We start from the raw sequence: 15,630 nt of genomic DNA on the forward strand, positions 1-15,630 counted from the left end.
AACTTTGAGGTTCGCCGATGCCATTGTAATTCTGTCAGAGACAGCAAAGGACTTGGAAGAGCAGTTGAATGGAATGGACAGTGTCTTGAAAGGAGGATATAAGATGAACATCAACAAAAGCAAAACGAGAATAATGGAATGTAGTGGAATTAAGTCGGGTGATGCTGAGAGAATCAGATTAGGAAATGAGACACTTAAAGTAGTAAAGGAATTTTGCTATTTGGGGAGCAAAATAACTGATGACGGTCAAAGCAGAGAGGATATAAAATGTAGACTGGCAATGGCACGGAAAGCGTTTCTGAAGAAGAAAAATTTGTTAACATCGAGTATAGATTTAAATGTCAGGAAGTAGTTTCTGAAAGTATTTGTATGGAGCGTAGCCATGTATGGAAGTGGAACATGGACGATAAATAGTTTGGACAAGAAGAGAATAGAAGCTTTTGAAATGTGGTGCTACAGAAGAATGCTGAAGATTAGATGGGTAGATCACATAACTAATGAGGAGGTATTGAATAGAATTGGGGAGAAGAGGAGCTTGTGGCACAACTTGACTAGAAGAAGGGATTGGTTGGTAGGACATGTTCTGATACATCGAGGGATCACCAATTTAGTATTGGAGGGCAGTGTGGAGGGTAAAAATCGTAGAGGGAGACCAAGAGATGAATACACTAAGCAGATTCAGAAGGATGTAGGCTGCAGTAGGTACTGGGAGATGAAGAAGCTTGCACATGATAGAGTAGCATGGAGAGCTGCATCAAACCAGTCTCAGGACTGAAAACAACAACAACAACAACATAGGAAAACTTCAGTAATGGGCACTAAGGAAATTACAGAATTATTCACATTGATAATACATCAAAATTGCTTCTTGTTTAATGAAAAATTCTACACATAAACTGGGGGAGTTGCTATGGGATGCAGCATTTCAGGAACTATTGCATATATATTCTTAAATTCATTAGAAGAAAAACTTTTCAACAACTCAAACCCATTATTTAAAAAAAATTGTTTATTGCTATAGATACATTGATGACACCGTAATGCTACTTGATGGAAATACCACAGACCTCCAGTTAATATACAATGCACTAAATGCACTACAGCCAAAAATTAAATTTACTATGGAACTAGAACACAACAAAACAATAAACTTTCTAGGCTTTACCATAAAAAATGTTGAAAATACACACAAATTCGATATATACCGAAAACCTACCACAACAAATAACATAAGAGCTACTTTGTGACGCCCAAAAGCACATATATAGCCTACTTTCATGCCATGATCAATAGGATAATAAACCTCCCACTAGAACAAGAAACAATACATAAAGAAATAAAAATTTTAAAATATGTGGCACTACAGAATGGTTTTAATCACAAATTGTTTCAACAGATATAAGACAAAAATACCACATCATTAAAATCAAAAATATGTAATGAAATAACACTTCAGCAAGAAACACAAACCAGACAGAAATTCACATATACACTGACAACTTATATAGGCAACATATTGAACACACCAAACACAATGTTAAAGAAAATAAACATACGCCTCGTAGGCCACACTAAAGAAAAATTAAAAATTAGATTGGGAAAAGTTAAATTACCAATACGCTTGAATCCAGGTATATACAAAACTCATTGTAAACATTGTGATAAGTTCTATATAGGTCAGACAGGCCAGAACTTTAATACCAGATACAGAGAACACACAAGAAACACTGAAAGCAACCCATCAACCTTCTTTCAACACCTACAAATGGAACAACATACCACAGACAAGGTAGAAAAAGCAATCCAAATTTTGCATATAACACCCAAAGGACACTTTCTCAATATTCTGGAAGAGATCAAAATCTACACACATGCTCACAAATATCCACAACAAATACTCAACAAGCAGTTAGGTCTAAAACATAAACATCTATATAGAAAACTTTATTCAAATCATCGATCATGAAAACAGATAAACAACCAAAGATATAAGCTAAGCCAAACCAATCACACATTCACAGATAAAAATAAACAACATGGTAAATACCGTATTTATTCAAATCTAAGCCGCACTCGAATCTAAGCCGCACCTGAAAAATAAGACTCGAAATCAAGGAAAAAAATTTTTTCCCGAATCTAAGCCGCACCTGAAATTTGAGACTCGAAATTCAAGGGGAGAGAAAAGTTTTAGGCCGCAACTTCAAATCGAAACAAAGTTGGTCCATTGTAATATGAGACACAATTTAGGTCGAATGAATGACGATACAGTAGTTTGGTTCGAGTCGTAAGCTTAGCAGTTAAGCTTTATCAGGTAGCCATAGCTATGCGTCAGGCGCTCCGTCCGTATTTATACGGATACCCTTCCTTTTTCACGTGCTTCATTTGGTTTGAATTGATTGCTTATTTTTCCTTGATCTGATAAGTGCTGTTTTCTTTGTTATAGGTGTTTACGTCAATCTAAGCTGAAAACACATTACTGTACTGGGTCATGCATTGTTTGTTGCATTCTGATAACGAGTGTTTACAACCTGTCGCCGCTCGCGGCATGGCTTGCTTTTGTGCGCGCTACCGCTGCTTAAAAAAAAAAAAAAAAAAAAAAAAAAAAAAAAAAAAAAAAAAAAAAAAAAAAAAAAAAAAAAAAAAAGAGAGAGAGAGAGAGAGAGAGAGAGAGAGAGAGAGAGAGAGAGGAATTGCTTCATTAGCAAAACAATGAAAACAATGGCAAGAGACTGCTATTTGTTGTTACTTACACTGATGCTTTCTTTGATAATGATCAACAAGAACCAAATAATAGACTGCGTATGATAGAAGATGTTCTGAACGAGAGTTTAGCGAAAATTTTTCTTTGTTTGAAAATCTTTGCAGACGCCTCTTTAGTACGTTACATTCTGCACAGAAATTAGAGTCATCTTAGATTTAAAGATCTAGTCAATTGCCGTGCTTCATTTCTGACTGTATCACTATTAGGCATAAGAATAATACGAATATATACATGACATGATATGTATATTCTTCCGCGTTTGCTGTTGTCTCACTCTAGTTTCGTAGTTTATTAGGCAGACAGGATTCAAATGAGATAGCAGCAAACACGAAAGAATACATGGCAAAATGTTTACATTCATATTATTCTTATGGTGAAGAGAATACTGCATGTGATTCACAATTCATAAAAGTTCCTATTAGCAACCATCTCTTCTCACAGGTAGGAAAAAATTCAGAACGTAGAGTTGACCATATTGACAAACATCCAAAACAGTCTTGCCAGTCGGATTTTCGTAGTACATTGAAATGCTGCTACTTTCAAAGATGAACAATACGGAATTTGTATTTACTTCATTGGATAATGTATGAAAATGCAGTGGTCGAAACTCGGGGCGGATTTGGCGCCAGTATTTATCTTCGTGCCTGCAAAGCATGCCAGTGTAGCGCTACATATATTCGACAGCAGAAGTTAGTTGTGGCGGCACCTACCAACATTTTTAAGAGCTTCCACTTACTTTGCACTCGATTCTAAGCCGCAGGCGGTTTTTTGGATTACAAAAACTGGAAAAAAAGTGCGGCTTAGATTCGAGTAAATACGGTAAGGGAAATCGATAAGTAACTGCTCTGATGTAAACTTCTAACATTGTTGGTTAAACGTCAAACAAAAAAATTGTGTCACACAAAAAATAAAATTCAGGCTATAACTACCAACAAATATAGCCTATGAAAGCTATGTCATAAAATAACTATAAAAGACGTAAGAAAAACACTTAAGTGACTAAACAGCGATGTAAGTTAAGAATTCCATAAATGAATGGTTGTCAATATCATATATGACAAGTAGGCTACCGTCTGCCCTAGGAAATAGTATATAATAAAACCATTACTTTTAGATTGCCTGATGATGGCAATAGTGCTGAAACAGTCCTGTCGTGATTAAATAAACATCTCAAAATAGAAGCATCTTTTTGAACTTAATTCATTATGTATTTACATGACATATCGAGCTGCGGGTCCATTGCAAAAAAGATTATGTATATTTTGTTCAGTAGTTCATCTGCCATATTCCAAAGCAAAAACATACTACTGAAGCAAAACTAAAACATTTAAAGGAATATTAAATATGTTCTTACATGTTACCTGCCATCAACAATGATAGGAAGTCATGCATATCTTTGGTGCCCTTGCGTATTCATATAGCCAAGACGAACTACTGTTTATTTATTTATTTTTTTTTTTTTAATAAATATGCATCCAGGTACAAATATACAAGCAATTATCTGTTAACACAGTCAATGAAATTCTGTATGATGGTGTCAGTTTAGAATCTTCTCTGTAAGACTAAAGCATAGATCTTTAAAAATAATGACAGAATTTGGGACATTCTGATCAGAGATTCATTATCTTGTGAGAAGAAAACTAATTTTTTTTAGAAAGTACATTCCTCACTCAAACAACAATCATTTTCAAGGGTCTCCTATCTAATTAAGTGCAGTATTTCAAACAGCAGTTTGCTAGTTTCTACCAATCTAGGCGACGTCACATTCCTCTACTTCACATCAGAGCAACAGACCAATCCGCAAAGGTGCTTTTCCTTTGACAATGAGAAAACTATGGTAATTGAAATATGAATTAGAAGATCTAAACTATTCACCAGGCTTGGCACTTTATAATCTCCACGTATTTCCCCATTAAACGAATTTTATGTCTGGAGAAAGTCATGACTCCAATAACGAAGTTTCTATTATGGAAGGGTATTTTGACGGCCTTCCAGAACCTCTCTTCACTTCAGGGATAGAGCCAACTCAATGGAGAAACACTGCACACAGATCTGAAGGAGAACTGTGTTGAAAAAAGTGTGTCTCACATTGTAATCTATGGAATAGATACCTTGTGCATGTTTCTGGCGCAGTTTGTTGAGAATGTTAGTTGCATCAAATCCAGCATTATCACACAACTGTCTAGGTATAACCTCCAGAGCCTTTGCAATAGCGCCAATCAGCAATTGTTCTTTCCCAGCAATAGTACGCGAGTAGTCACGTAACGCTCGACTCAGTTCCATCTCGATTGCACCACCACCTAAAAGGATGCAAAAATATTACACTTGTTGCCTGTAGTCAACATATACATATTATAAAATATATTGTCATGAAATGTTCATCTAACCTGCAACTACAGCATCATTCTTTATTGTACGCCGGACTATCATAATGGCATCATGAAGGGATCTTTCAGTCTCTTCCATGAACTGTTCTGCACCACCCCTCAGTACAATTGTACAAGTCTTTGCATTGGGGCAACCAGTAAAAATGTTAAATCTAAACAATAAAAGTTATACAAATTAACTATTAATACATCTATACAATCAGCACTAGTTTAAACTCCATTTAGTAACTACCATCTACAGGATCAGTTACTGACTGCAACACTTGTCACTTTTGTTATGAGTTGACTTATACACACATCAAACTTTGTAAAATACTAATTATATATGCAATTTTGCTGTTGATTTAGATTATTAACTCCAATTTTGTGGAGACTTCTGTCCTGGACACACAAAAGAGTAACTCCATGGCTACAGCCCTACAAAATTTTACAACATGTTTCAACTTCAAACGTTTGGGAACAATCTAGTCTCTTGGAAGAATCCCAAAAGCACCGCAAATGAAAAAACTACCGTTTGTATTGTATATCCTAAAAATTACTGATGGATTTGGACTTACACTTTTGTGTTTTTGGAAAGCTTTTCATTGAATATTATCTCAACACATTTAAAGAACAAAGCAGTGTAAACGCAGAATATAATTTGCCACATTTGTTTTATAGATTCCTTAAAAGGAAAAACACTGAAAAGATAGTTATCAATAATTATGAAGCTACTTTAATAGTACGGATCAAGAAGTTCAACAGAGAGAACACCCAAAATCGAGGCACTGAAGGCAGTACTAATGTCAGAGCAGATGAGGGGTCTCTCAGGGCTTATCCACAAAGAGAGAATCCCTATCAGCACCCAACCCCTGCCAATACAATTAAAGGTGAATTAACACAGCAAAGAATGCCTTCTAGTCGAGAGATCCAGAACAGTAAAAGTGAGAGGCCTAAAAACATAATCGACACACGTTGGACTGAATAATAATAAAAACAAGATGAGGGAAATATGTAAGGCACCAGGTGCTTGCTCCTGGGGCTCTGCATGTGAAGTCCCATCCCCGATTCCTTATAGTCAATGGCTTAAAGAGCACCCACTAGTCAACAGAGTTATAACCTTAAAATGGAAAATAGGGTGCAGCAGAAAAAGATGCAAACCACACCCACTAGCAACTCAACCACAGTAAAAAGAGAGATGAAAGTGACAGCTGACAAAGGAGGTGGGACTGAGGGTTCCCCCCGACCCACCATGCAGCATGAGATGCTCCAACCCCAATCATCCCCTTCCCACCCCTTATATATGAGAATAAAAACCACTTTCCCAGAGAATAGTGAGAACCAGTTCAACTGTGCATGAATTACCTGACAATGTCAGAGACATGGAATTTTGAAACCTATACTTGACATGGAGGCCTAGTAGAAGGGGGCATTCCACCAGAATAGAGCTACTGTCTGTAAGGCTCCACAACCACAATGTGGGGGTGGCTCATTTCATGAAATGAAACTACTGGTTAGTCTGACCAATGCTGAGGGGGCAGGATGGTGGATTCTTTCTGGGAGAAATCGAAGGAGGTGCGCAATTCTGCAGTAGTTTCCTTGATATTGCGAAGTTTATTAGAGGGAGCAGTAGCCCACTGCATGAGGTTTCAACTCTGAATGAGCAGCGGCCTGAGTTGCAACTACAAATTCAAACCTGGTATCAGCAAAGTGAATGTGGGGCAATAATACCTTCTGTAGCCAAATGATCTGTCAGTTCACTGCCTGGGATACCTGTATGACCTGGGACCCAAGAAAGACGACATAACAGGCAATGCGATTAAGGTCAGGGAGACCATGAACAGTAGATAGTACATGGTGATAAGAATAAGAGTAATCAGTGGCCTGGAGACTGCTCATTCAGTAACTACAAAGATTCAAATATGGTCAAGGGAGTCTTGTTTAATAAAACACACTAGAAGTTTCAAGCAACAAATGATGTTTCTGATTGGCAGGAGATGTAAAAGTGTATTCTGTCTTATCCATGGTTTTAGAGACACCAGTGTAAATCATGGAACACCCTTATACACTTGGAGAACTGAAAGGAACAAAAGCCAAAACATCACAGTAGTGACTGAACCTTTAGGGCCATGGAATAGACTGGTCGTAATTAAGGGTCTGGGTATCAAGAGGAGAGAGGGGAGGAACAATGGGAGTACATTCTAAGGAGGTTAGGCGGAGGTCCCAGGAGACAAATTCCAACTGGCAGAATCACACAAAGGGCAGGTGTCAGGGGGTCAACACCCCTTGTGTGAAAAAGAGAATGTGACAAGTTGGATGACGAGAAAATTGTCAAATGATGACTGCATAAATGAGCAACTGTTGGTGCCATCAGAACTGAAGGGGGTAGATTCCTGCTCCAGGGAGGAGATTGTCTACAGGATTAGTCCAGAAGGCACTAGAAGCTATCTACCACCACCATGATGATGAATTGGGCTACGAATTTCAAAGCTGAAGGTGCCGCAGAGCCATTAACCTGGCAACCATAGTACCATCAGGCTGAGACCAGGGGCTGGTAAATACAGAAAACTGTAGCACGACCTGCACCCCAAGAAGTGTGGACAAGAACGCAGACAGTGTTAAGCTTCCACATGCAGCTAATTTTTTTGCTGATGAATATGGGGCAGCCAAGTTAGCTCTTTATCAAAGACAGAAAACAAAATTGACTGTGCAACAACATTCAAGTGCTGGGTACCCAAGTAGAGTTTGGGGTCAGGATTGATTACAGTATGGTGACAGAAATACATGAACCACATTTTCTTAGAAGAGAATTAGGAATCATGGGAAAGGGGCCAAACGGCAGCTCTTTAGCTGGAGTCTTGGAACTGGTTTTCAGCCAAGGCCTTCGAGTGAAGGCTGCACCAAATGCAAAAGTTGTCGACATACAGTGTGAGGGTGACAAGCGACCCAACAGAAGTCACTAGCCTATTAATGGCAATGAGGATGATTGTGAGACTCAGCACTGCGCCCTGTGGGATGCTACTCTCTTGGATCTGGAGGAAGGGCGGGGCGGGCAGCAGGGGGGAGGGGGGGGGGGGGGTGGCAAATATACCAGTATGGAGTCTCAGAAATCCCAGTCATGGAGGAAAAGTAAAATGTATGGCGTCGAACAGTGCCATATGTCTTATGTAGGTAAAAAAAATTACTGCGATGTGATGTTACTGTGCTTCATTAGACAGCGAACCTTAGTGCGCAGTCGCTTAAAAGGGAGGAGGACATCTTGTGAGGGATGCCACTTGAGATGATGCTTGGCCCTACGTGAATAGATGTCTTTGTTCTACCATGGGATTGGCAGGTGGCAGTGTGTGCCTGAAGGTAAGATGAACTGCAATTCCAGCGGTGCACGTGCCTAAATCGGAAATGTCTCCCATAACCTCATTGATGCAATCTGACAGTCTGCGGTGGAGGTGACAAGCAAAGGTATGCGACTGTCAGTTGACTCTATGTAGAGCCCATTTTGTTAACTGGTCCATCGGACAATATAGCAGTATTACAATCACTGGGAAGCATTCACTGTCACAACGATCCTCGTGAAGTGACCATAACAGCAATAGCCGGAAAGGTGGTATGAGCAGCACTGAAGTGGATAGCAATACTGTCTCTGAGGCATAGATTGAGATCAGAAACAAACTGGTCAATCAGAAAGCCCCTACCAGACTAAGTGTTACTTCCCTACATGGTGTGGTGCACTGAAATCACAAAGTAAGAGAAACAAGGTGGGGGAAACTATTGGATTAAGGTGGTGATCCAAGGAAAGAAATTAGGAGTGGTGACCAAATTCAATCGGTGATTGCAAATCTTCCTTTTGAACTACACAAACAAGGAGAAACCTCTCTGTAGTCACAAGTGGGAGATGTGGGGAATGACAATACATTCAATGGAGCGACAAGAGATGGCAATAGAGTATTCCCACAAAGAGATGATAATTCCAGGGGATGATGGAGGATGCCGGGGTGGAATCACAGGGCAAGTCCCATGAGGTTTTGTTGACACTGATCTAGACTGGAAGTGGCAGCATAGGCAGCTGGACAAGGTACCACTGCACACAAAGAACCTTGACCAGTGGGGGCTGCCATCCAGCCTGCAGCCGAGATCCCACAACCCAAGGGGTGCCACTGTCTCAAGACGCCACACACAGCTGATGCCCCCAACACTAATGCCAGCACCAGTGGCATTGACACTATTAAACCAGGGGAGCCACAATCACCTTCCTGTTAACGAACCTGCTTGAGCAATCTTCTTGGCTATCAAAGGTAGTAAGAGAAAGGAGTCTCAAGATCCTATTGTAAACTTGCATGTCAAATTACATTTAAAGTTTGTGTTAAATATTCTACTTCACCCAGTCAGTCGTAAATTTCAAAATTTCAGTGTAAAAGTTTAGAGCAAAATATAAGATGTTAAAATTAGATGTGATGAACAGGAGACAGCTTTGTTCACTCCGAACAAGCAGATAGAGGATGTTCAGGGGAGAGTACATGAGAATGGAGAAAAGTAACCTCACTTTCAAAACAGCTAAATTCAGTAGAAACTGTTGGAATTCCAAGACCACTGAGTTAAGACACTAAACTCCATGTGCTGTCTACTGAAATAACAAGTAGTTTGCAAACAAGAAATCTGTTCTAGGTCAGTAATATGCACCTTTTATTTCAAGAATATAGAGTGCATTGAGTGATTGTGTTCCAGCGCAGACTGGCAAGCCTCTGAAATTGGCATGGGACCACCACTACAAAATGTCATCATGATACCCCAGGCCGAGCATATGTCACCAGCTTCTGAGAGTGGTTTGACAGGCAACTGCTCACTTGACAGGAACCAAAATTCAATGAAACAATCCACGCGCAGTTGATGTACTCCATGAACTTAGTAATGATCAGACAGGTTTAGCTGGAGGACAGGGAACACTAACAGTGGGTGAATGGGATTATCATCTTACACTGCTTGTTTCGTTAGAGCCTGTTGATGGGGATACAGCTGGATGCGTAAGCACCATGCACAATGAGGTACGTTATACTGATTCTACACCTGCACCTGCGTTCTTACAAGAGGGAAACTGAGGAGCAGAAGTCGACGACACATCCTGTGCAATCTGTCTGCAGCTTCAAAGAATGGTTTACTACTGTGCCATTATCTGACAGCAAAACTACTGGTTCAGCCAGCCCCTTACAGAAGAAACAAAACTATGATGGGGCATTATGGGGAGACACAGAGTCTTATTTAGGGTTGAAGCAGAGATTTTTGGCACTGTACTGGGGGCTAAGCCAACAACAGCACATGTTAAGTCTCTGCTGATGACAAGGCCTCATTACAATGGTAATTATGTGATGGTGCCGGAATTATTCTAGCACAAAGTCTCGTTAGCATATCACCTAGATCAACCGCTGGAACCAGAGAAACTTATAGCTTTGATAACCACAGAAAAATATTACTGTATTGATCCAGAGTACGGAAGAATTGCTGAATCTTCTCTCAGCATTGGACGTAATTAAAAACTGAAAGATATCAGTGAGGCCCATGGTGTAATAGTGATGGTGTTTCTCCTGTTAGAAAAAATGATGCGTCAAGGAGTAATGAGCAGAGAACTGCATCAAAATATACAGAAGTATACATATTAAATGCTGACAGTGATGCAAGGACAAACCAGCATGTCTGTAGAGTCAATGCAGAGGCTTACCAACAATCATTCTTCCCACACACTATTCACGGTTGGAACAGGGTGGGAGGGATCAGATATGGTACCGAAAGTACCCTAAGCCAAACACTTTAGGTGGACTGCAGAGTATGATGTAGAAGTAGATGCTGCTCTAGTCTCTCATAAATGACATTTATGAGAGACTAGAGCAGCATCTACATCTACATCTACATCTACATCATACTCTGCGATCCCCCCCCCCCCCCCCAACACACACACAGATAAAAAATGTTCCTCCCCAGAAGAGTGATTTCATTCCTAATGAGAATCGCCCATAATGAACAGAGCCTGCAGTTTACAGGACACTTGCAAGAACAGAAGACAGCCTGGAACAAGAGACATTGTCAGTGGATAAACATATAAAATGAACTGAATTCCTTTTGAAGAGGTTTCGAATACACTAGACCGTACATCTGCCAGCCCTGCTGCCCGAAACAGCTGACATTATTATACAGATATCAGTAGTAGTAGTAGTAGTAGTAGTAGTACCAGCAGCAGCAAAATTAACCTGTCCAGCCACGGACAGCTGGCAAGAAAGATTGTGATATCATCAAAGATGCTTAGAGGAAAAGTGATGGAGGGAGGGAGGGGGGGGGGGAGGGCTGGGGGAGGGGAGAGTAGTTGTAGTATGAGAGTATTATAGACAGAGGAAAGGAAAGAAACAATTTTTGAACCTGACTGATTCGCTGTCATCCCAGGTCTGATTTATTAGAAAAGCAAACCGACAACTTCCATTTACTGTATGATGGACGTTATGAAGTAGCTAAGCGAGTAGGTGATCCTAAATATTTACTTGTGGAGATGGAAACTGTGGAGGAAAAGAGGTTCTGTTACATTAGAAATTTATCCAGTAATATTAAGGAAATCTTCGTAAAATTGTTAATCGTAAAACATGCTGATAGACCTCATCCCACAAGTTATTGGGTGTCATTATGAATCTAACTGGTGAAATAAGATATGTGGTATGGTCTATATATTGCAAGTGTAGTTTCCGAGTTATGGGCTGGAATATATCTTTACAAAAACCGTTGTGGTAAGTCAACTGATAACATTCTGTTGGATTTCCAAAGGACAGGTAGTCTGAGGAAGAATGTACATTCCCTTCCTCTTCAATTATCAAACAGTAATATAAGGCACTGTGAGTCTGAAACGAAGAATCTCTCTCTCTCTCTCTCTCTCTCTCTCTCTCTCTCTCTCTCTCGTGTGTGTGTGTGTGTGTGTGTGTGTGTGTGTGTGTGTGTGTGTGTGTGTGTGTGTGTGTGTGTGTGTGTGTGTGGGGGGGGGGGGGGGTGTAGAACAAACATATGATAATTTTGAACACACCAAGAAAAGAGAGATGTCAGCGAGGCACCTCGTTCCCAGTACATATTGCATATTGATAGGTGGGCAGTAGTGACTATCAGTAAATCTTCAAACAGTTGTTACCGTAAAATGAACAGTCTAATCAACACAGGTACAGCAATATTCTGTGAGACATATCCTGTGTTTTATGTTTAGATACTTACACCACTATAGCAGTAATGATACTTTGAAGCACTGTCTTTGAAATGAGCTTCTCCAGAGCTCTCTACATCATGCACCAACTGTCCACTACTGCCAAGTGGTGGTGGTGGTGGTGGTGGAGGAGGAGGGAGCAGTTCATTTGTACAGTATGACAAGTGTATAACATCTGAAACATTGGGAACAAGTGTTATTTCTAAGATTCAGTGTGGAGCTTTGTCTGGGTATTGCTACTCTATTGCCAACTGTGAAGGACAACAATCCACTTTTGTAAACACAGGCACCCTGCTCCCTGTTTGACTAAGCAGTACATGGGGACAGGTGACAGCAATTGTGGCAATCCTGTAGTGGTGTCTGGCATGTCTATGAACAAGTAATTTTAATTTGACGATAAAAAATATTCTTGCCAATATCATTCCTTCTGAAGGGCCACACCTCTCAATGGAATATTCTCAGCCAACACATTGCCATTCTCATGTGCAATTCCTGCAAATATTACCATGCAGTCATATCTTATTTCCAACTATAGTCCTTAATCCAAGAAGTAAGGAAATGAGAGTACTTTTGTAATCTTTCGTCTATGCTGTAATCACTGTGCAAGAAGGACCATTAACCAGTTACTTATTTGTAGAGATCCAAGAATGTCTTACCTATCTTTTTTTTCACAAAATTAGCGTCTATTGGATGATCAGACACACTTATTCATACACATTTAACAGTTGCCATGTTAGTTACCTGAAGATTGAATCTTTTAAATTGATTTGGGGGAGGGGGCACTGATTACAGATATAATAATAATAAATTAAGAAATGTAGTAGAACACTACCCAGCTCACAGAAGAACCAAATCGTATGAGGCTAATCAGCTTGTGTCAAAGCTCTTACCTGAAACTAATGTCAACCTTCTTTAGGAAATTCCCAAGAAAAGCTAAAACATGAATACCACCCAGCCCAATATTAGGAGAATTTCAGTTAGATCATGTGGTTATTTCACAAAAAATTACAACGGAAATTATGAATGTGAAAGTAGTAAGGAACAGTGAATTTGATTCTGATCATTACCCCTCTGCCCAAACCCTTTGCCTTTACAAATGTCTGCTTGTGTCTGTGTATGTGTGCGAGGGTATACCTGTCCCCCCCCTACAAGCCTACAAGCTGGGTCAACGAAACAAAAAAAGGGTTTAGGAAGAAACAATATAAAAATAGAAGCCTTTTGGGGGGAAAAAGTATTGTGAATTGAAGGATTCCATGGCAAGGTAGCTAAAAAAGACAGGTTCAAAATGGTCTGAAGATAGAAAGAAGAAACACTGAACAGATGAAGGCATACTGGAAGAAAAGAACAATGAATGAACTGGAACATGGTTCTCAGATGGCCTATTCACAGTAAAATAATAATAATAATAATAATAATAATAATACAAGTCGTAGCATAAAAACGGGCTGTTTTAATTAGTTTCTACAAGTGTAATGGTATTACTGGCAACAATGAATGCTTGTAATGTTTCAGGTACGTAGGTCATTAGCTGTAATGGGGTGCTGAAGTGGGCCTTACTGCACTGTGGCTGTGAAGGCCTTTCACAAAACCATGACTGTGTTGTTGTTGCTGCTAGACGAGAATACTGCAGTCATTTCAGCCTTAGACTGAATGATCCAGCACCACTGGCATAAGCCATCAGCTTGTTAGTAAAAACCTTTGGAACGACAGGAAGTGCACTTGAGCTCAAATCACCAGGAAGAATTAGAAGTTGTCGCTAACATTAACGAATACAGGACGTGCAAAAATGTTGCAACGAACAGTCCAAAGTCTTCTGTGAGACGAATTGCTGCAGTAGTGGGAACATCTAGTGATAGCACGCACAGAATTTTATGGCTTTATTTAAAGTTGCAACTGTATAAGATTCTTATTGTGCAACAGTTAATTGAAGTTATAATGGGAAGGGAATGACTACTGAACTGTTGACTAAAATAAGGACTTCTTAAATTTCCTATGGATGAGTGAAAAGGCACATTTTCATCTCAGTGGTTATGTCAACAAACAAAACTGCTCTTACTGGTGTGAGGATAACTGCCTTGAGCTCCATCAATGCCCCTTACACAGCCAAAAAGCAGTCTCTTCAATGGGCATAATCAACCCCTTCTGTTCTGTGGATGAACATGGACAAGCAACGAGTCGCATCTCAGTTGTATGTTGTCAAAGTTGACATATTCCTTACAGCTCAACTTTAACAGTTTCCTGAAAATGAGTACAGGCTTCAGCAAGATGGGGCTATGTGTCACTGTGCTCAAATTTCAATGGCGGCAGTGTTCAGAGTGTTTGGTTACTGCTTTATTTCAAGGAATGGGTACATTTTGTGGCCTCCAGAATCTCCCGACTTTGTCACAATGGTGGCCACGCACAATATATGATTTTCAGGAAATTAAAAGTGCATGAAATAGAAATATGCAAGGATTTTGTTGTTGTGTCTCAGAATATTTTACAATATAATCCTAGGCCTCTTTCTATCTGAACCTGACAATTTTTCTGTCACACCCTGCCATTTTCATCCTCTATAATAAGAGTTTTCCGAGTGAAATGTTTGTTTTTGAAAATCCTAACCAGTAACCAAAAATAGCTTTATTTTATGATATTTACTTATAGAAAATACAGCTTATTTCAAACACTCTCTGATAAAATAGTTCATTGAGATACAGTCTGTATGAAATAGGATTTATTAGGCACAACTGCTATCATCAAAGTGGCCACAAATTGATCAGCTCGGTTTCATATCATATTGTCATGACTAAACATGAAAGGTACAAAATACAAGGACTGTAATAATGGATACGTATTGGTTGTCACTTCCTTGAAAATGGGACAGTCAGACTTATCAGAACATAATTTTATGATAAATTCAGATTTCAAGAAAAAACAAAGCAATTCAAACACACCTTCAACATGAATACTAGAAAGAAAAGCACAAGTTTGGTAAGTGAACAATTAAATATTACCTTACTTCTAGCATACTAAGAACACTGAATTATGTAAAAATTATTCAAAAACAATTATATCATGTCATCTGACTCAATACCACACTGGAAAGTTCTGGGTTGAGTAACTGGTATAGATGAGGTGTTGGTGCTCAACAGCACATTGATGACAAGACCGAAATCACTACCAAGTTTTTAATCAACATCTTTCTGCACAGCTAATATGTGCATGCATACAATGAAGGTGTTCGTTTCTGGTAGTCTGACAGCTCTGAGGAAGAACACTAAAATTTTTGGTAAGCTTTCTTA

The 15,630-nt window shown here is 39.4% G+C and overlaps 1 protein-coding gene across 1 annotated transcript in view; it reads right to left on the reverse strand.

Annotated features, from left to right (window-relative positions):
• The window catches only part of LOC126480958 (T-complex protein 1 subunit eta), a 79,754-nt gene that overhangs the window by 15,337 nt on the left and 48,787 nt on the right, over positions 1-15,630 (reverse strand). Inside the window, exons 7-8 of the mRNA XM_050104388.1 lie at positions 5,149-5,300; positions 4,873-5,061 (exon numbers count right to left, since the gene is read on the reverse strand). Coding sequence (XP_049960345.1) covers positions 4,873-5,061; positions 5,149-5,300 — 341 coding nt within the window. The remainder of the gene's footprint in view (positions 1-4,872; positions 5,062-5,148; positions 5,301-15,630) is intronic.

Source organism: Schistocerca serialis, chromosome 5 (genome assembly GCF_023864345.2).
Source record: "Schistocerca serialis cubense isolate TAMUIC-IGC-003099 chromosome 5, iqSchSeri2.2, whole genome shotgun sequence".
Lineage (NCBI taxonomy): Eukaryota > Metazoa > Arthropoda > Insecta > Orthoptera > Acrididae > Schistocerca > Schistocerca serialis.